At 39.4% G+C, this 22,774-nt stretch overlaps 2 protein-coding genes across 7 annotated transcripts in view; one reads left to right on the top strand and one right to left on the bottom strand.

Annotated features, from left to right (window-relative positions):
- The window catches only part of PCM1 (pericentriolar material 1), a 43,732-nt gene extending 40,939 nt beyond the window's left edge, over window positions 1-2,793 (bottom strand). Inside the window, exons 1-2 of the mRNA XM_054824229.1 lie at window positions 2,614-2,793; window positions 1,193-1,314 (exon numbers count right to left, since the gene is read on the bottom strand). The gene's annotated coding sequence lies outside the window, so the exon portion shown is untranslated. The remainder of the gene's footprint in view (window positions 1-1,192; window positions 1,315-2,613) is intronic.
- A 474-nt stretch (window positions 2,794-3,267) lies between these two features.
- FGL1 (fibrinogen like 1) overlaps window positions 3,268-22,774 on the top strand; it is a 36,452-nt gene continuing 16,945 nt past the window's right edge. Inside the window, exons 1-4 of one of the 6 annotated variants that reach the window (XM_054824239.1) lie at window positions 3,271-3,403; window positions 4,089-4,137; window positions 6,428-6,554; window positions 19,922-19,997. In XM_054824239.1, the coding sequence (XP_054680214.1) occupies window positions 19,932-19,997 (66 nt within the window). In that variant the 5' untranslated portion in view covers window positions 3,271-3,403; window positions 4,089-4,137; window positions 6,428-6,554; window positions 19,922-19,931. The other 5 variants (XM_054824237.1, XM_054824240.1, XM_054824236.1 and 2 more) reach the window with 5 other exon arrangements.

Raw genomic sequence — 22,774 nt, 5'->3', positions numbered from 1 at the left:
TTTGCTCCAACAGAGGTGTTCACTAGGGCATGTAATCAAGAGGGTACCATCTATAAATTCGCAAGCCAACAAACAAAACCAAAATTTAAAAACGAACAAACAAGAAAACGCCACAACAAATGGATGAGTTCTCAAATGGATAAGCTCCCTGATCTGGCTAACCTTACAACTACGTAAGAACTATGTGTAGGCTCAAGGAAGGCAAATAAAAGCCATGTCATTAGGAGGAGCGAAACACAGACATATCAACTGTAGAACCACATCTTCTGTGCAACTTTCACCCAGGTGAACTGTCAGATTTACTTAGAAAATAAGAACACAATGCCCTTCCACAGTTTCTTTGTTTTCATGTAGAAGCACAAGCATCCTGTGAAAAGTTTGCAGGGAAACTCTCCTGCCACCTCAAGGTAAATTTGACAACCATTCAAAACAAATGCATAGTTACTAGTTTAGCTTATTTTAGAAAACAGTTATGTCTTGTAAGAACTTTATTCAGTTACAGATAAACTATCCAGCTTTGTAGATGTGCAAGACCCAACATTTCAACTGGCACTATCCTGACCTATGCCACTAAGCATAATGAGTTCATCCTGACAAGATTAGAGGCCATCTGGGTTTCTTCAGAGTCCAATTCAGTAAGCTGTTTCCTCATCATGTTATATAATTCTACTGAAACATTAGCAAAAGAAGCTTTTCCCTACCTTCCACTGTAAAAACAAGAAGTGGCAGTATTCATCTTTATGTAATGCAAATAACTATCACATCTACTTCATTTAAAACTTTCACAACAGCTATCTTCAACTGTCTTTGCTGTGGGAGTCTCTGATTACCTCGGAAGTAAATTCACTGCCATGGATGGAATATTCTGAGTAACATTCTCAAACGAGGGCACTAGGTGTATGCCAACACACTCTACTAAATACAGCTCAAAAATAACAATATCCTGGTTACGTCCAGCAAGTGGATTTTAAAGTGTTCTGAAAGAACTGTCTCCTTCCCAGAAAAAAAGTTATATTCAAGTGAACTTAAGATCACAGAGCTATGCTGGTATTTTATCCCTTCAACTCAATTAAAAACACAAAGAGGTCCAGCCACTTTTTTTCTTAGAGATGAAACTCTCCCATGTGAAGCTGTGTTTTTCACATTGTCCCGTCCCGTTCCCCCCCCGTCACTAATTTGTATTTTTTCTTACTTTCCATTTTACCAGCTATTTCCAGAAGAAATCCTCTTATAAGGGCTTTGGTATCTTCCCATTATGGTATTTCTGCATCCAGCAACCCATTAGGAATCTCAGCTTCTTGCACATTAGAGTATCTGTATAAAAGCTCTATTTGAGCATGTGCATACTGCCTTACAACATTTACTAGGGACTTGAAAAAAAACACTTTCTGTATATTTTCTAGAGAAGTAATAATTTAAGATAACATGTATGATTATAGTCAAAACATGTAAGATTGTAATCGAAACATATTCTGTACATGTAACAGCAATATGCAAATTGCTCAAAAGTATCACTACAAAACAAATGAAAGGTACATATTTAAATGGCTTTTTTCTACAGCAGTTGTTTTTGACAATTCCCCCCTCACAGCATTCATGTGAACTACAAGAGCTCTGAAGAGCACTTCATTCTGCACACAGAAACTTCTGAAAATTAAAAATTAAATGTAAAACAAAAAGTTGTAAAAAGCCATAATAGAGCCATTAAGACTGAAAATGGGAGCAAACATTTCTTTAAGTTTAGCTTTTTAAGGTATGTGCTCCTCACTAAGCATTAATTTAGCATTAACTCATTAAACATCTACAAAGTATTGCCAACCATACAATATCATCAAAAAGGAGCAGACAACGGAATAAGTCCTCTCTTGTTGCACCGGACAGCCCTCGTACGAGTAAGGTGCTAGAAGAACTGCAAACACCCGGACCGTGGGAGGGATGCCCAGCATTACCACCCTGCAGAGTCGGGTCCGAGCCGCTCACCTCAACCCCGCCCGGCGCCCCGAGCGCTGCCGTCCCGACCTGATCCACTTACACGGCGGGGCACCGAGCCCAGGCCCGGCAGGCCTCGTCACCGCCACCGGGGCCGGCAAATCAAGTGATCCCCCGGCGGCTCTGCCTGCCGAGCTGCAGCGTGAGGCAGGTGACGCGCTCCCCGGGCCGGGGGCGGTCAGGAGGCGCGCGGAAAGCCCGCTCCCTCACGGCGCCAAAACCCGGGGCAGCGCCGGGGGAGATGTGGTAGGCGGGATCTGCTCGAAGCGCCTCAGGCAAAAGCTCGGCCGTTGCCGCCGCCCCGCCGGCGTCTCCTTGGAGAGCGGGTAACGCACCCTTCCCCAGGGCGGAGGGGAGCGACCCGCCGAACATGCTGGCACCGCAAGGCTTCCCTGGGCCTGCTGGATCCGGCTCCCCCACCGCCCCGGACCCCTCCTCCGCGGGCAGCGAGCCCAAGCCCCTCTCCTCGCCAGCCGGGTGCCCACCCACGAGGGCCCGCAGGGGAGCAAAGGCCAGGCCAGACTGCCGTGCCCCGCCAGCTGCGGCCCCCACCTCTCCCCGCGCCCCGCTGCCAGCGAGAGGAGGGGAAGCCCGCCGCGCGAGGAGGCGGAGAAGGCGGCTCACCCCGCGGCGGAGGGGAGGTCAGCCAGGCCCGGTTTCTCCTCCACCGTCGTTCACTACCCGCAGGGCCCGAGCTGCCCAGCCGAGAGTTTCGCCTTCCCACAGCGGAGAAGAGCAGCAGCCTCGCTTCGCTCAACGCCGTGGAACAGGGCTAAGAGAGGGACTCACAACCCTGCCTCAACGGCCACCGCCGCCATCTTAGCCGCCGCTTCACCAGGGGTGCGGGAGGCGGACCCCAGCGGACGGATACACACCGTTACCTAGTAACCTCCGCCCAGCGATGCCCTTCCGCGCTGCGCAAACACCGCCAGCCCCGGGCCACGTGACGGCAGGGTGGCGAAGGCGGCCCTTCCCGCGCTTCTAGGCGCCCGTGCACCGCCGAGGCAGTCGAGAGCGACCGGAACTCCAAATCCTAGCGTGCCCCGCGCGGGGATCCGGTTCGCGCCTCCCGACGGGGGGGGGGGGAGAAGGGGCAGTGCCTCCTGGGACCGGTAGTTTTCCAGTCAGGGCGCCGCCCAGCCCCCTGACAGGATTAGCGCGTGTCCATCGCCGGCCTGCGGCGGGCTGCGAAGCGACGGGCTGGTTTTGTTCGTAAAATAAAATGCGAAAGCGATTACGAGCTCTATAAATGACGTTACGTGTCTGGAAGACTAGTAAAATCATGTCACAACCCTGACCGTGGACGAGGATCGGATCCTGCCCTCATTTGGAGCAGTATCAACCTGCAGAGCCTGTTTCTGTCTGCCTTCGGTCTCCTGTAAGAAGCCGCACCGGCAAATGCAGCCTTGAAAAGGTGGAAATCATTGTAGTCTGTTCTACCTTTTGTCCTTCCTTTTCTGCAATGCCATTATTCGTGTTTTGCTACTTGCTTTAAGGCTTGGAGTTTACAGATATGGGTTTTTTAAACTTCCCTTTGGAAAAAAAATAAGAAAAATTAGAAGGTTTTTGGCTTTTTAAAAATAGTTGTGGGTAATAGTTGTGCTGTGCTTTACTGTTATGCTCCGATCACCCGGTTGTTCTAAGATGATCTTGTATTTAGCAGAAGTTCTTGTTGGTCCTCAGAGGGCTGGACTTGCATGATGTCCTCAGGGTTTTCAATTGCTGTTTCAGTAAAGCTGATATCACTTATGTTTCTCTCATTTGAGGGGGTTGTCCCTCGTTATCAGAATGGGAAAAAAAAGGTACCATTTTCAGCATTTCCATTCCACTGAGTTTCTAAAGCAGAAGCATTAAATATTTACATAGGTCTCACAATTCATCGTGGACTAGAAACATTCTGCTGGTACTACATGGAAATGTAGTTAAACCCCCATTTCTCCCATATTAGCACTTATACCCATGTATTTTGCACCACCAAAAAACAAATGACGCATGAATCCTTTTCAATGACACATCTGTAATTTAGAAAAGGAAATAAATTATTGGGAAATCTTTGAAATAAAAATGTTTCAATAATATATCATTGTTTTCTCCAGCAGATGCCTCAGTGCCAAAGAAATAGTTCTGCACAATTAGTGTGTGAAAGAGGTGAGCATAAGACTGTCTGTTATAGCAGCATTTTTCTCCCATTTCTACCATGGGCTACCGGACTGTATATCCATAACTGAAATTGCTTTAAAAAGAATCTGCAACAGCTTGATGGAAGCTCTCTGTGTAATGAATATATATTATTCATCTGTATTGCAATTTTGCAGCTAATAAAAAGGTTCATTTATCAGCTTTTTTTTAATTATACTTTTAACTAATGTCCTTTTATCCTGGCCTCAGGTACCATGTCTGGACATTCAGTGCAATATTGGCAATGTTGCTGTTGGCAAGGTGCTTTGTATTGTCACAGTGGCATACCTCCCACTGCCCAGCAGGTGGAGGCAGAATTTAAGAGAAAATAGTGCCTTAATACAATGAGTGTCATTGTTTTTGTTGCTGTGGTTTATTCTTGAAATAGTGCCCTTAGTCCTATCATTTTCTGCAGGAAAAAAAAATCTTACATAAAAATATAATACATTGTTAAGGAAAAACAATAAATTAAATAGATTTTAATATGTTTTAGTAACAGTGTCTTTACTGTAGTCTCGTATATGTCATAACTGCATGTTTGCCTTACCACAGGATATCACATAGTGGTACTATGTCTCTCATAGGAGCTTACAGCATCATTACTCTGATTCCTGCTTGACATTTGCAGGATGTTTTTTCTGTTCATTTTGTTTTCTGTCCCTGTTCTGGAATTGCATGCAAACTTGTTCTTTTTTTAAAAAAATAAAGCACTCCAAAGAAAGATAAGGGTACCAGTTCCTCAGAGCATTCTTCACTGGGGACAGGGACTGAAAAAAGACAGAAGCAGCATTAAGAAATCATGGAGTGCACTGCAAGAAGCATTATTTCCAGTAGGTGGTTCTCCAGTACTGTTACACTATAACATCTCAGGTTTGGGGAATGACTGTGAGCCAAATCTAATATGGCTTAAAGAATGTCTTGTGTTTTTAAAAAAAAAAAAATCTTTTGGAGGAAGTCCTATGTCAATGCTAATGAGCCTCTAGATTGACAGTAACTAATTCCTCCTACAAAGATCTGTTATAAGTGCTTCCACCAGCGGACATGCTAATGAATGCAGCCTAACAGAAACTGAATGGATTATCTTTGAGATAGCCCAATTTAATTAGGATTGAAAGCTATGTGAGAGACATGTGATGATTTTTTCCTTGCACATCTGCTGGCTGTATCCTGTTAATTTTACTTTATTATTCCAGAGTGAGAGGAAAGAAAGCAAACAAAATATAGGCATGTAAGGACTAGAGACAAGAAGTGGTGAAGGATTAAAGTTTTACTGAGACAGAAGAGATGTGAAGGAGTAATTGGGGAGAGAGATTTTTAAAGGCCCTGAAACAAAGGCAGTAATTAATAAGGCATTTGGTTCAAATAGTAATTGTCTGCTTTTGTGCTGATTTTGTGACAAAGAGGTTTTTGCTGCAGAAATGAAACTGTCCAAAAATGATTAGTCTACCATAATGTGGCTACACATGACTATCAAACTACTATACTAAAAGTTGTTTTTATTTCTTTGCATAACATTAGATTGCAAAGATCTTTTAAGGCATTAATAAAGAAGTTTGAGTTGATTTACACAGGAAGATAAAGTGTCTACTTATCCCTATGGGATCTGATAATAAATTAAGCAGGTGTAGGGCAGAGGCACAGGCATTTAAGACCCCAAAACCAAGCATTAGGTAGGTCAAGGTTTAGCCAATTCACTACCAGTGAAGAAGAAAGCAATTTTTGATGATCTGCTCAAGCATGATAGCCATCAGAAGCAATAAAGAAAACAAGAGTAATTGGGAGACAGATATTAGCTAACCTAGTCAGACCCCAGAAAAGTATTTCAAGGTATTACATTCTAGTAAAATATTAGTGACTGGTATCAAACCTAGTGCTAAAAAGGGATTGGATGGAGCCAGGAGGCATAACCAGGTTTGGTTTATTAAGCATGCTTATTTCACACAACCAAAATACATCAGGAACACCACTGTTGCCCTGCCTAGAAGCCCTAGGACCACATTTTTCTCATTGTCCCCTTTGAAGTCAGGCTCTGTTAAAGCCTATTTTGAAAACCATTTTAAAGGAGGTCTCAGTTGCACAGAAGTTAGCAAGGGCCCAAGTACTATTTCACTCTTGAGAAATTAAGATCCAGTTTCACAACCAACATACAAATACAGTCCTTAATCTGGATGCCCTTCTTTGTTATTTAGTTCAGCATTATATTTGATACACTGTACTCTTAGTTACCAATCTCATCTATTTCATTTTTTTCTATTTCCAGTCCAGTAACAACATCTTCAGTTTACTCCTTGGCTAACAAAAGCAATACAAGAAGAAACAAAATACTTCAATTGTTCTGAAATGACAGATTTGAGTTAAACAGGCATATCTGCAGATTCCTCAGAAAAGTGAGTAGGAACAACCTTTAATTTATAATATATTGGATGATTATTCTGTATCATTATATTGTTGTGGTGGGTTGAGCCTGGCTGGGGGCCAGGTGCCCACCAGAGCCGCTCTCTCACTCCCCTCATTCACTAAACAGGGGAGAAAAGGCATAATGAAATGCTTGCAGGTCGAGATAAGGACAGGGAGAGATCACTCACTAATTATCGTCACGAGCAAAACAGACCAAACTTAGAGAGGGAATTCATCTAATTTATTACTAGGCAAAACAGAGTAGAGGAATGAGAAAATAAAATCAACTCTTAAAACACTTCCCCCCACCCCTCCCATCTTCTCGGGCTCAACTTCACTCCCGGCTTCAACGTTCCCCCCCCTCAGCGGCACAGGGGGACGGGGAGTGGGGGTTACGGTCAGTTCATCTCACGGTGTTTCTGCCGCTTCTTCATCCTCAGGGGGAGGACTCCTCTCATCGTTCCCCTGCTCCAGCATGGAGTCCCTCTCACGGGGTGCAGACCTTCAGGAGCAAACTGCTCCAGCGTGGGGTCCCCCACGGGGTCACAAGTCCTGCCAGCAAACCTGCCCTGGCGTGGGCTCCCCTCTTCACGGGTCCACCGGTCCGGCCTGGAACTTGCTCCAGCGTGGGCTTCCCACGGGCCGCAGCCTCCTTCAGGTGCCTCCACCTGCTCCGGCGTGGGGTCCTCCACGGGCTGCAGGTGGAATCGCTACACCCCCTCATCCTTCCTCCATGGGCTGCAGGGGGACAGCCTGCTTCACCATGGCCTTCACCACGGGCTGCAGGGGGATCTCTGCTCCGGCGCCTGGAGCTCCTCCTCCCCCTCCATCTGCACTGACCTTGGTGTCTGCAGAGTTTCTTACATCTTCTCACTCCTCTCTCCGGCTGCAAAAGCTCCCTCCCTCCAAGTGTTTTTCTACTTCTTAAATATGTTATCACAGAGGCGCTGATGGGCTTGGCCTTGGCCAGCGGCGGGCCCGTCTTAGAGCCGGCTGGCATTGGCTCTATCAGACACAGGGGGAGCTTCTAGCAGCTTCTCACAGAAGCCACCCCTGTAGCCCCCCCGCCACCAAAACCTTGCCACGCAAACCCAACACAATTGTCTAGCCACTTCCACATTATTTAGATTTCTGGAGTCACAACCTAAATATGTGCTACATCGAAACAAAAAACAAAATTAAAAAGTGAGCAGGAGAAAGATAAAATGATTACATAGCTTAGAAATACCACATAAATTTCTCCCTCTGAACTGAATCGAAGGACAAGAATATGAAAGAAATAATCAACCCACCACACATTATAAAGAAATGTTCGGAACCAAGAATTCTCATACCTCTCTGCCTAGCCCCAGATTTTTTTTTCCATTTTGCAATTAAATAAATAATTTTTATTTTTTTATTTTCCTTGGTTCTGAGTGAACAGAATGAAAGACACTGTACAACTATTTGAGACTTCTTTCTAAGAAGAAAAGGTTGTAGATACTTTCTACTTTTTTCTTTTGTAGTTGGAAACTAAAATGTATCTGATACCAATCATTGCTCCATATTTGTAACTAAGTGGTTTCTCTACACTGGATGGTTTCAGTTATGTTGAAAACATAGCAACATTAAAATAGCATATAATAGCTACAGTAGATTCTTCAAAGCCACCTAATTTTTATTTTCATATGTGTTCATATTTCTTTAAATGGAAAAAAATCTGCTAAAGTCATAGGTCATTTTATAGCCACTATGCAGTTTGATAGTGAAAATCCAATCCAGAAAAATAAAAATTTCCTAATAATTGCGTGGCTTTATGTTCATAATGTAGTATGTGTTGACTTGTTATAAAAAAGTTATCATAAGGAGTTACACTGTAGCTACACAGGGTTGATTAATTTTATGGTATACTGCATTTCATAATGTTTTTAAAATAGACATTTGCTTTTCTGATACAAGTTTTGCAAATACAGAAGTACTGAGTAAAGTATGATGACCTGACATGTCCAATGACTATATATATATATATATATATGCAAGGATTTAAATTAGAATAACTTTGAAGTGTTTTAAATAACTTTGTAATCTAAATCTTTCTGTCACATTTCAAATAAAATTGCTTTTGTGGTTCCTTTTTCGTTTTACTTTTTTTTTTTTCTTTTCATGATCATAAGTGGGGCAGTAGAGATTTGGTGCTAAATGGTTTCAGTTATGCTATGATTAGGGTTGGTACAGATGAATAACAACACTGAACTGATAAATACTGAGGAAGAGAGATTAGTTGGTGTGCCTTTACAAAGAGATTACATACTTTTCACCAAGTAGAATATAGGAGAAGGATGTCTTTGCAGAGAACAACAGGAAAACTGGGGCCAGCAGGAAGCTTTATGGGTAAAGGAGGCAGTCAGAAGAAGACAGGGTATGTAAGCTGTTATTGTGAATAAGGCAGAAGATTATGGACTATATTCTCAGCTCTCTCATGAAGATCTTGATCAAGTCTTATCTGCCATATACATTTCATCACAACATAGCTTAATTCATGTTTGTTATAATCTTGGCGTTAATGAATAGAAGACAAACACCAGCAATGGAACTTACTGTGATCGTTTTTTTTTTTAAATTACTCTGAGCCTTTACCAAATCCACCGTTTTTCCATATTCTGCAAAGGACACGTATACAGATCTAGATGTTTGTTAAATATTTAACTTCTGTGACGTGTTCCATCTCTGCTAGTAATACTGTCTTTGCTACTGTCTGTTGAAAAAGATGGGAGGGACTGTTTATTTTATATTTATAATAAAAATGGGGGGGTTGCTATATTTGGAGTGTGATAAAATAATGTCTAAATATTATGAATTTGCTGATCTTATTATCCGTGATAATGAAGATGTGTTGTTGATTCTGTATCGTGTACCTGTGTATCTGAAATGACAGATTAAATGACTGAAATGACTAAATTATGCATCTGTTTCTTAGCATATTATGTAAAAATTAGGTGAATTATTTAAAAACTGGATTTTATTGTTCAATATTATATCCATACATCAAAAAATACAGTGCATTCATTCTGTCATTTCAGAATAAGTAGGAAGTTCATTTCTACTTACCTCTTGGCCTCATCAGGGAATTACATTTATTGGCCTAACATTTCAAAGTCATCATGCAAGTTTTAGAGATCTGTTATTCATACATTTCATGTTGCAGACATAGGCCTTGGTTGCTCTGTGCAATGTATTTATATGGTAGGTGAAATCATAAGTTTATAGATGGACTTCTGTATTTTTGGCATAATTTGTTTTTACCACTGTTTTCAGTAGGATTATGACAAGCATTTTGAAGGCGGCATGTTAAAAGAATCAAAAGCTTTAAAATATTTTGAAGTTTCTTATTTGTCCACAACTAAGCAAAGTATTGGCTTGTAGCACTCTAACTCATCCGACACTGAAAAATTAAAATATTACTTATAAATTATATGAGAGAGATGGCTAACTGTCACGCATAAGCAAGTGCACAATATTCCTTCAAGGAATAGGCAAGTGAAACAATAATGGCCACTGTGTGCTTCAAAGACTGAAGCCCATGGTGGATCATGTACACTAAGGTAGCTTGATGAAGCCTGATGACTAGTGCAGTGACACTGGATATTACCTCATGGACCTATGCATGTCAGTGGAATGAAAGAAGCAGAACACTGAAATACAAGAAGGAGGCAACAGTGTCCTAGAGAGGGACAAAAAAATCAGAACCCACAAAAAAAGGTAGTACTAAGTGGAGAACTGGAATAATGAATAATGATGCTGTTTCCTTTTGTTGATGTCTGTTGTGTTCGGTACCACAGGACTTCTTCACATACTTCCCTGTGAATAACCAGAATTGCATCAAGGAGGTCCGTCATCAACATCTCATGAACATTAGGGATTTTTACTGCCAAGAGCATGTCACTTTAATTTGATCTTGTTTTGTAGCTATTTTAATACTTTGGTGCAAGCTTCTTGTACATAAATGAGACAGTCCATGAAAAAGAGTTGCTGCCATTTAACTAAGTAAGACTCATGTTAAAATGGTATAGATTATTCCAAAGGAATCCTGAAATGCCAAATTGCTTTACTGAGAAGGAACCTTGAGAATCTATTAATGCACAAGTAAGCACGACATACTCTGGTTTTTGATATGTATCTCCAAAAAACCATAAAATATTAGCAGCTTATAACTATATTTAACTTTCAAAAGCTTAGTGGATATAGTTTTTTACAGCGGTCCAAACTGTTGACTAAATCCAGTGTAGCTTTTTGATAATTTTATTCTCTTGAATATGTGCGCCACTTCATATGTAAATAAAGTGAACTGTTGAACAATCTAAAGTCACTCCACTCAAGCAGATAGAGCTGTAGTCTGTCCTGGAACGTTGGAAGCCATTTAACGTGTCATTCAGCTATGCAAACACCCACAGCATTATGTTTGTGAAGCTCTTATGCAATGTTTTTATTTGTGGAAAACTCTTAAAATGGGAAGATATAATAGTGTTCTGGTAACTGGCACATTGTCAATTATGATAACTACTTAACCAGATTTTCTTGTAAACATACGATGCAACTCTTAAGTCAGTCGTAAAAAAATATACATTTACTTTTGGCTAGGAGGCTACCTTTAAAAACATAGACAGGCAGAGATTTTTAGTTATAAAGCTGAGTTTGGCTTATCTTTGATTTCAGCTCTGTTCTGTTTCAGTAACAAAATATTATTATGGAAGTAACACATTGCTACTATGTTATATGTTGGATATACAATGCTGAAAACACTTTTTCACATATGTGATTTCAGCCAATCCTAAAATGGAGTCCATTACATGTTTTCTATTTTATCCTTAGCATTATACAAACTGAAACAATGCAGAGAAGAGCATAAGCAAATTAATCTGTACAGTCTTTGACCCTTCCATATTTCTATGTGACAGCTGAAGATGATTTAGAACTTTCCTGGATAAAAATCACACATGAGAAAAAGTAAAGCTTTCTATTTAATAAATGGTGCTTAACACCTATATTACAGCTTATCAGGGAAAAAAATGGTGGTTCCTTGTACCATGAAAGCTTCTTGTGTGCTGCAACTTCTTTTTAGTCTGAATGATAAAAGGATGATATTATGAACACATTATCTTATGTTTGCTGATTTTAGAATCATGGAAACATAGAATGGTTTGGGTTGGAAACAACCTCAAAGATCATCTAGTTCCAACCCCCCTGCCATGGGCAGGGACACCCTCCACTAGAACAGGTTGCTCAAAGCCCCATCCAATCTGGCCTTGAACACTTCCAGGGACAGGACATCTACAGCCTCTCGGGGCAACCTGTTCCAGTGCCTCACCACTCTAACAGTGAAGAATTTCTTCCTTATATCTAATCGAAATATACCCTCTTTCAGTTTAAAACTGTTAACCCCTTGTCCTATCACTGTGCTCCTTATCTTTCCTGTAGGCCTCCTTCAGATACTGGAAGTCTGCCCAGAGCCTTCGCTTCTCCAGGCTGAACAACCCCAACTCTCTCAGCCTGTCCTCATAGGAGAGGTGCTTCAGCCCTCTGGTCATCTTCGTGGCCCTCCTCTGGACTTGCTCCAACAGGTCCATGTCCTTCTTGTACTAGGGACCCCAGAGCTGGACGCAGTACTCCAGGTGGGGTCTCTTGAGAGCGGAGTAGAGAGGGAGAATCACCTCCCTCGACCTGCTGATCAGACTGCTTTTGATGCAGCCCAAGATATGATTGGCTTTCTGAGCACATGTTGCCCGCTTATGTTCCAGCTTTTCATCCACCAAGTCCTTTTCCTCAAGACTGCTCTCAATCCACTCACCTCCCAGCCTGTATCCATGTTTGGGATTGCCCAAAGCTGTTAAACCTCTGTCAGATAAAATACCTGGGGAGGTACTCAGCTGAAAGTGCTAATACAATGGGAACAAAGACCACTGATTTCTTGTGGTATTACTTTTAAACATCCACAAAAGATATAAGATGGTTTTAATACCACTGACTGTTTTTACTGTGCTTATAGGAACTGATAAACATGTTTATTTAGTGTGGAAGTGAGAAACAGCATTTTATTCTTTATACATACTTTTGTCCAAAAACTGATTAAAGAGTAATTAATGATCCTTGATGTATTTTGCTTCACTCCAAACTCTCCCAAGAGCAGCAAATCTGAATATGGTTTGTGTGAACAGACAGTTCTTTACTGGCTGCGTTAATTTCTATGACATTTGCCAGTTTTCAGTATTGGATGTATATAACAGGTCTGTGAAAGACCTTTATCTCTTACTTTTATGCTTATGAGACTTCCATTTGTATACTTTTTGAGAGTCTTCTATTTAATGTATTTATTCTTGCAAAATCATTCTTATGATGGGTAGCCTATAGACTTCTTGAATAACACAAATATCTGACTTTACACTGTATATAATTCTTGTTTAACTGAACCACAGCCATACATTTTAGTCATCTAGTCTTTGTTTAAAGACTTCAAGTGATGCAGATTCTACTTGTTATCCTCAATAAATTCTTTAAATGATTAATAAATCTGAGTTTAAAATGCCATACATTTTTTCCACTTTCTAAATTCAGAGCCCACCCACTGAGTAACGATCGCTTACGTTAAGAATTGAGTTATGCTATGAGCAGGTATTCTCCCTCCTTGCAAAAGTCATTAGCCATTGTAAGATTCCCAGTAAAAAATACTTGCTGAATGATTTTGAATTTTTGAATGATTCTTAGTGTAGGCTACTCATGAAAAATTTATTGCAATTATTAAATATTTGAAATTCAGAATATGAAGTTAATTAGTTGATGTAATGTAATTAGTAAAGAGAAATACTGCCAGGTAAACAGATCCCAAATAATACACCAGAAATTATTCAGAGAAAGTGTGCAACAAGTATTAGTTTTCAAAAGTAAGTTGATGGCGTGAATATTTATATTGTGGAATGTAAAACTCCTTTTACTGCTTTTCATGGAATCATAGAATGGTTTGGGTTGGAAGGGACCTCAAAGATCATCTAGTTCCAACCCCCCTGCTGCGGGCAGGGACACCCTCCACTAGACCACGTTGCCCAAAGCCTCATCCAACCTGGTCTTAAACACTTCCAGGGAGGGGGCCTCCACAACCTCTCTGGGCAACCTGTTCCAGAGCCTCACCACTCTCACAGTAAAGAATTTCTTTCTAACATCTAATCTAAATCGACCCTCCTTCAGCTTAAACCCATTACCCCTTGTCCTGTCACTACACTCCCTGATAAACAGTCCCTCTCCATCTTTCCTGTAGGCCCCTTCAGGTAATGGAAGGCCGCAATTAGATCTCCCCAGAGCCTTCTCTTCTCCAGGCTGAACAATCCCAACTCCCTCAGCCTGTCCTCATAGGAGAGGTGCTCCAGCCCTCCGATCAGCTTCGTGGCCCTCCTCTGGACTCGCTCCAACAGCTCGATGTCTCTCCTGTACTGGGGCCCCCAGAGCTGGATGCAGTACTCCAGGTGGGGTCTCACAAGAGCGGAGTAGAGGGGCAGGATCCCCTCCCTCGACCTGCTGGTCACACCTCTTTTGATGCAGCCCAGGACAGGGTTGGCTTTCTGGGCTGCAAGCACACACTGCCTGCTCATGCTGAGCTTCTCATCAATCAATACCCCCAAGTCCTTCTCCTCAGGGCTGCTTTTGTTCACTGTTTCCTAAGAGTTCACTTCTTCAAGAAGCATTCCTTTAAGCATACTCATTTATTGAACTTTTTGGGAAGAGCCAACATAGAAGGAGGACAAATACTCAAAACAAATTGCATTTTAAAACATTCTTTGATGTATTCATCTGGCTCTAAAAAGCTTATACAGAAAGTGATTTTGTTTAACCAAGTCACTGAGATCATATGCTTCTGAGTGCCTTCCAATTTAGCTAAAAAATACTGGCTTACATCAAACAAGATTCTTTGTCCTTTTTTTCTTGTTTCCTTTGGCTTTGTCCGTACTATGTTTGTTACTCTGAGTTTGGGTTGGGGTTTTTTTTAGCAGATTTCTTTTTATTTTATCACCTCTAACATGTAACTTCTAGTCTGAGTGACTATGTTTTATTTCTAAAACAGTTGATTCAGTTATGCTGTCTATATACCTCTGAAGCCTGAGAGATTTAAGCTCTGATTCAGGAAATCACTGGAGTGTATAGTTGAATATGATGCTGAGAGCAATTTCCTGGATCACAGCAGTGAAAGGGAATGCATGATCCTTTGTTATTTTTGGTCTATTTTTATTTCAGAAGTGTTCTGTTAGGCACAGAATTACTGTCTTCTCCTTATGTTGCAATTCAGTCTTGATAACTGCAACTTCTCAGGAACATTCCTGCCCAGTGAGTCATAGCAGATGCAATCCTCAACTCTACAGAATTTAATAGCAAAAACAATTGCAGCCTGGGAAGGGCTCTGGAATTCTTTGCATCAGCTTAAGAAGATTTAACAACTTTGAGTTCTGTCCAGAGGGTAAAGGTAAACATTTTAGGTACCTGAGAGGGAAGAAGGAAGAATTTGGGGTAATTGCTGTAGTTATGGTTTAAAAGTAATATGTTTTTGAAGGCCATGTAACTGGTGCAATGTTGCTAATGATGTATGAGTGTTTTAGCAGGATCTAGCTATTTTGCTACAATATCTAGTTAGCTAATAAATCTCATATTCAAATCTGTAGTTTCTAAATTTCTAATAATGTATGGCTGTATGAACAAGGTGGCTTTTTAAGCCTAAAAGTAGATCAAATCATGAATTATTGTCCATTTCTCAGAGGAGAAAAATGGGGCAATATTTTTAAAACTATGTAATTAAACAAAGCAAAATTTGTGCATGCATTTAATCATTAAAATAAGTTTGAATTTTAAGAAAGCAAACAAAAATATTTCAAGTCATTATCTGTCCTTTTGGAAGATTCTCTCTTATTAATATTGTATTTATTAGCAATGCAATTCTTACTGACACTGAACAAACAGAAATAGGCATCTGAATTACATCTAGTTTGCAGAATTCAAGAACAAGAAAACAGGCTGAGAGTTCAAAATTTTCATAGCACAGAGTTTCTCTAATGACATCAAATCTATTTAGTAGCTTGCTATTGAAAGACTTGGAGAAACATCAAATTTAGGGGAAATTTGAACATACGATTTACTGTCTGAGTAGCCTGTAAAGAAAACCTAGGCATAGGAAAAAGGTACTTTTCTAGAATTTTTATTCCATAACTTTGGATAAATCTTCTGCACAGCTATGCAAGTGCACATTCCAGGTGTCATCTTTGACTAGTAAATGAGTAACCTCATGGATAAAATTTCAAGGTTTCACAAGAGTTGCCCTTAAACTTCAATTTTATTAAAACAGAAAGTGATTCTTTTTTTCAGACAACTGTTAAGGGCTTGTGCTTTCAACTTGAACATATTACATAAGTTTTTCCTCTCTCTATCATGATGTGTGATAATTAATCCCCATGTCTACTGTCTGAGATTAAGATTTCCCTGGAAAGGGATCTCCCCTGCAGAAATTTGGGGGTTTTTTTTGTTTTTGTTAAACCAACACAGATGTTATAACAAAAGTTTTGGCTGTTTCTCAGCACATATTAACTCTTTGGATTCACTAGCATCAGCAACACAAAAATATTTGCTAAGTTATGCAATCGTTTTTATCTGTGACATGGATTAAGATTTGTAATTTTTTGCAGTTTTTTTGGAATGGATGTTTTTACTGTGTGTGAATGTTTATCAGCAATTGTATTCCCTCCCTACATTTTTAATTATTTTACACTCCACGTACGTTTCTGGATAATGCATTTTAAATAGCTCTGTAACAGCCAGGGTAAATATTTAAATGAGTGGAGAAATTAGTTTAAGAAACTGACTTTCAAAGCAATCTTCCCAGAGCAAGATTTTAAGCATCCCTTGAACAGAACCTTAGCTTTATATATTACCAAGGAGCATGGATGTACGTTTTCAAAGAACTGTTACTAATACAACCTTTTCTGAAACTTTGTAGAAATGTGGAAAACTACGTAAACAGTTACCTACATTAATTCCAAGACTGGACCTGTTGATTCAGTTTGTGTTTGCAAAGCGCTTCGAACTTGTATGGGGCTTGACCCTATTTGCCACTTTTCTCATCACTGTAGGTTTGACCACTCAATGAATCTCATGTGGCTGCAACTGTGGGATCAGATAAAATCGGAGTTTATATCTGCTGAGAAATTGGCTCATGGGTATAGGGTACTGCCCCTTCCAGGATCAGCAGTGCTCGCTGTGCTCTACCTTGTCTGGGTCTCCCTGCTAAGCAGTGACAGAAGCAGGGAAACAGTTAGGTCAGCCATTTCCTTGCTTGAGTTTTTATGTCTCTTCCTAGTCTTCTTGACCTTTCTCCTTTTTTGAGAGGACAATAGCACAAAGATTTTGGTCCCCCAACCCTTGTTCCTACTTCACGTCCACTATGACTGACAGGTCTGCCAAATGGAGCTCTCGGTTGCCCCCTCTTTATACAGCTCTTAATTCTTTTATGACCATAGTGAGCTCATATGGTGAGTGATTACAGGATCAATAGCCCTTCTTGTGTTTACTGTCCAACTTCCTTTCTTAAAAATTAAACTCCAGGATTAAAATATCTTGAGCAATATATTTAAATAATACCATTTAGAATTTTATTTATGAGACTATTCCTATATTTTGGTATGTTTTTTGAGCATATCGTAGTTCAATGCTAAAGCTGATACATGCAAAGTTGTCTTCCAAGTGCAGCCCTTATGAAGTTCCCTGCAACAGGAACATGCTTTAGAAAGAGGCACCCTTTAAATAGAAAGGTGACTTCATCTGAAGATGATAACCCAAACCAACTGCACACACTCTACACTCCTCAGCTCTTCGTCCCTTTTGTGCAGCTTGCTCATAGCAGCTCACACATGCTTTAAGAGACATGACCTGCCTTGATTGTGCTTGATAGTCATCTTTTTTTTAACATAAATTTCTCTGAACAGTATGCAAGATTTACTTGTTAGTCTTTAAAAAAAAAAAAAAAAAAAAAGAGTACTGTATTGATAAGGCTGTGCACCCCTTTTAAGATTGATTGTGGAATTCGGGCATTCACAGTCAGTGAAATCATGATAGAAAAGTTTGAATATTAAGACTAGTGTGAGGGAGAACAGCGTGCTTTTATAATGAAAATAACAGAGAATGAAGCAGAACAGTTAAATATGAATCTTTCAGTGAAAAAAAATATAGTCACTTCTCTCCTAGAAAACATATTTAAGATATGCATGGAGTCAGGACAGCAATTATCAGAGATAGATCATTTGCAGGTTGTCCAGACAGCTAACATACTCTTTGGCCACTCCTCTCACAGACAGTGTCATTGCAACAGATGGCAACAGCTGTTTTCAAAACATTAGTGACTTCAATAGCCATAATTACTGCTGTCGTAAGGTGCAAGTGCATGTTTTATCATGGCAGAAACCTCTGAAATCTAAATTAATAACAGAATTCAATGCCAGGCAATTCTTGCAGATTTCCTCCCCCCCCCCCGCCCCCTTCTAAGCCTGAAATTCATAGGACTCACCACTTGAAACAGTAGCAGAACTTGTTGCATTGAATTATGGTAAAGTTTCTAATTCAAATGATATAACATTTATTTGGTTAGCATGAAGAACAACTTACAATTCAGAAATTTTATAGTATAGAGATAACTTTGTCTAAGATTTTCAGTTCGTACTTTCTACTAAAGAAACATTTTATAGGTAATTTTTAATGGATTCCTTTGGAAATTTTAGAGATAGACATCAGCTTAGTATAATGCTTTGCAGCTTAATGGTAGATGTTGCATATGTCCAAAATGCTTAAAAAAACCTTCTGTGCTGTGTGTAACATGAGTCAATGGGTACAGAGTATCCTCCACACCTTGTGTCTGCATCAGTCCAGTGCAAGAAGTGGTATAGCAAACTTTATACAGATATACTTGGGCCTCAATTTGATGCTTTCAAATATGGTGCTTTCGAACCAGCAAAACTCAGAACTAAGAATAAAATAAATGTTGCTTACTTAAGTAAGATAACTGTAATTTTAAAAAGCATTTTATAGGTAGGTGTTGAAAACCTGAAATTTGGCTGGGCTGTAATTTGTACTCTTGCATGAGGTTTTCAGAGATTGGTGAAAATAAAGTTGGACTTGTCCAATTTTCAAGAACTTAAAAACATACTTCACATAAGCACCTTGCTTATCTTTTTACAGTAAAAAGCACAGTCTGCCAAGTTCCACTGGTGTTTTATATTAATTTCTGTAGGAACATGAGTGGAAACTTCCATAAAATTGGTGTTTCAATAAGCACATGCTGACATTGAATCATTAATCTCTATTATAGATTTTATGCTTTGTCTAGCCACAAATGTTTTAACATGTAGTTAGCTGATTTAGTTTAATAAGTAGAAAAAGCAGAGTGGACACATATTTTGGTTTACACAAGCGTTAGTGTATGCTAAATGAAAATATTTTAAGTTAAAAAAAAGAGGAAACATTCCTCAGTTGATAGCTTGCAGCAATTTAACTAATCAATTTAGAATTGGTTCATGTATAATCTATGTAAATATTTTAGTAATTGGAGGCCTTGGTTTCTCATTTGTGAGCTGAAAAGCACACATCTACCTTACAGAAAATTGTGAAGTTATATCAGCTAATGTTTGCAAGGCAGTGAGATACAACAGCGATTGTTTTGGCATGTAAAATAATTTTCATATGAAATAATGGGATTTAAAATGCTGCAGGTCATATGGTACAAAATATGCATAGCTATCAGTTGAAAGATGTCATCCTTGTCACCATTAGATTAAAAGCTGATAACTATTACTCATTTTTTCCCCAAAATTACTCTATAACAGTAAAATTATCTCCATCCTCTCCTGGCACACAGAAGTTGCACAAATCTTCTTTAGTTCAAGGACAATTAGCCCAATTCAGATTTTAATGACTTGAATATAACAGAGAGCTTTCTCCCAACTTTAAAGGGCCAACAAGGAACATGAAAATGCTTTTCAGAGCATTTTAAAATGCTATTGTCTTGTTTCACAATACAACATGTGAGTTTGAATCTTGCAGAGATGTCCTGAAATACATCAAAAGCTCTGATATAAAGTGGCCTAAATGGATAAATTCTGTTTTTACTGGGTCTTAGAGTTGTACTTGATCAGACTATTTTAGACATTTGTAAGGAAGCCTAAATATACATTATATTTACAAGATGTAAGAAAATAATTATAGATTAAAGAGATTATTTAGAATAAAATTTAAGATGTCAGGTGTAAGTGTTTACTTTTAATGTTTAAGTTAACTAGTATTTCACTTGTTCTCTACTCCACAGCTTCCAAAGAATGAAGATTTTGATAATGATTGATTTTGTCCTTGCAGCTAGCATGATGGATGCCATTGGCAGCTCTGTAAGTTCTAGTAATTAAATTTGCCTATAGAGTTTCTTCTAAATATTTCATACCTTATGCTTACAATGTATCTCAGCTACATGAGATGGCAGACATTTGATGGAAAAGATTAGAATTCAGAACAAAACTGAAAGACTAAGGAAATAACCTCAAATAATGTTCAGTGGGGCCAAGTTTCCGATAATGAAAAAGGAAACAAATGCATACATATAGAATGGGAGATAAATGACTGGGCAATAGCACTGAAGAAAGTAATCCAGTCAGTTTGTTACTGGATCTGACATGAAATAGGAGGCGATAGAATATCTTTGCTAAAAAAGGTATCACACGATGCATTAACAGGCACATTGTACATAAGGCACACAAGCCAGTTATACTACCATTCAGGGGTAATGCTAAATCAGAATAACACCTTTAGTTTTGAGCAGCATACTTACAGAAAGGCAAAACCCAGGAACTCCTAAAGCAGTGGCTGCAGCAGCAGTATTTCTGGTCATTGACACTCAAGATGAAGAACGTTTCTATGCTTTTCTACCTTGTCCACTTGCCATACAACTTTTTCTCAACTAATATCCACAGCTTCATATTCTTACTTGTTCCCATGTTACTATGTTAAAATTCACATTCAGAAACAATGGTCAAAGCTTCTTCACTTCTGGCTCCCCAAACCTGCTACGTATTCTGCCTCTCCAACAAAAACACTAACACTCACACACTTACTCCACTGCTTAAAATACTTCTAACCTCACCAGTCCTGTACTGCCTTTTTTGGCTGTCCTTCCTAGTTTGATATTCAGGTCCTAACTAGGAGGGACCTGGGAGATTGAATTGTTGATTCATAATTGCCTAGGTGGAAGTGGTTGCTGAATTTACAACTAGGTGAGCATCATTGTTTGTGGCTTACATTATCTTATGGAAGCCTTTTGTTCAGAGAAGTAGCTCTGTAAGGGCAGAATAGGAAGCACCTGCCTCTGTAATGACTTTTACTCAGTGAAGAAAAATTTTACTAATTTTTATAGAAGCCTACTGAGAAAAAGGCATTACAATGAAATGCGTTTGCTTTCTTTTGATTTTTCGTTTGGAATATTATGGGCTTTAGCTGACCCTGTGACTAAAAACTGGGAACATTCTGAAATTTATCTCTGAGTTTTCACATTTTAATCTCATTAAAACACTAATCTCAATAGAGATTTTTTGGACCTCATTTAAATTCTAAAAATATAGGAAATAACACCTCAATTAAAAATTTTCTATTTTTATAGTTTTCATAAAGTATTCTGAGTCTAATTTATAGCATCGATTTTAATGGCAGGTCACTAGTTGCTAAATAATTCACACAATAATGAAATAAAGATTGTGAATGCACATTAATTGCAGCAGCTGGTTAAATATGGGACCACATGGCCAAGAGCAAAGCTGTCAGCAGTTGTTAGATAATTGCTTCTCAATGTGTAGTAGAAACAGTTGCTTCACCGAAGCAGACAGAACAGGTTATGTTCAGTCTGGTTTCAATCAGTGGGCACTACTGTCCACTGGAGCCAGTAACAATCAAATTCACATTTTTTTGAGTACTTGAACATTGTAAAAGTATAACTTTGGTCCATATCTAATGAAGGGAATAGCAATATGTTATAGCTGCAGACTCGTATAACCCTAGGTTACATTTTGCTTCTAGATTAGTCTAGCTGTGCACTGATTTAATTCCGATGATTTTAAAACAGTTATCCTTATGAAAAAGTGTAGCAGTACATTAAAAGAACAGTCTGGTAACCTGCAGATCTAAAACTCACATTGATCCACCTTGAAGTTACACAGTTAACTTGTTATTGTCCCGTGGGAAAAACAGGTGTGGAACTCCAAATATGAGAACTGTGATTTTGCTGTTCAGCAGCAAAATGTAATGGGATTTGTCTGGAGTTGACAGAAAGAGATGCCAATGAGGAGGTGGGGGTCAGGGAGAGAAAGCAAAGTATCAGATGCCAGTACTTTTCATCTGTAGGTTATTTTCAAAACTCTATTTCTTGCTCAGCCATTTCATTCTTATGGTGTAGTTATTCAGTATGGCTGGTGATTTCTTGATTGTCACTTACTACTTACCAGCACTGTGAGCTTAAATCCTTTTCATCAGGAAATTTCTATGTGTAATGTAGATATATTAGTTCACCTCATAATAAGTGTATTGTCTGTAAAGCAAATGAGAATCAGCTCAGTGTTAGTTTTTAATTTTCATGAATTAATTCACAATTTTTAAGTAAACAAAAAGAAAAGATGCATTTAAAATACAAAAGGTAGTAATATTTAGAGACATAGCCTGTTGCAGACGTGTTTAATTTCATTCAAAAGAAAGGACATTTTATGGTGGTATGTGAAGTAGTGTCATACTGAATTTAGATACCAAGTTTTTCTAAGGTATGATAATGTTTTTGAGAAGTTCTGTACTTTTAATGTATGATTTAATCACAGTAGGAGAATGGCTTGTAGCACTATGAATAGGTGAAGTGATAGATGCATTTTCACTACACCTGAAAGGAATACATTTAGCTGCCTGTAGCTGCCTCTCCTCAAACACGCAGCCTCATGCTCTCTCCAGAACGGAAAGTAGCTCTTCGTGGCTCAGACCTTGCCATGTGTTAGAGACTACCCACCTGAAGGCTTGCCTGTGAAATTGCAAGGGCCTGATGGCAGTGGCCACCATTTCCAGGGTCACCCAGATCCTTCCTAAGGTATTTTACCATGTTCTCCAAGGTTGCAAGTACTGAGTTAAGACTGATAGAGGC

Source organism: Grus americana, chromosome 4 (assembly GCF_028858705.1).
Source record: "Grus americana isolate bGruAme1 chromosome 4, bGruAme1.mat, whole genome shotgun sequence".
Lineage (NCBI taxonomy): Eukaryota > Metazoa > Chordata > Aves > Gruiformes > Gruidae > Grus > Grus americana.
Note: the sequence above shows the minus strand (reverse complement) of the source record. Positions and strands in the feature narration are given on the sequence as shown.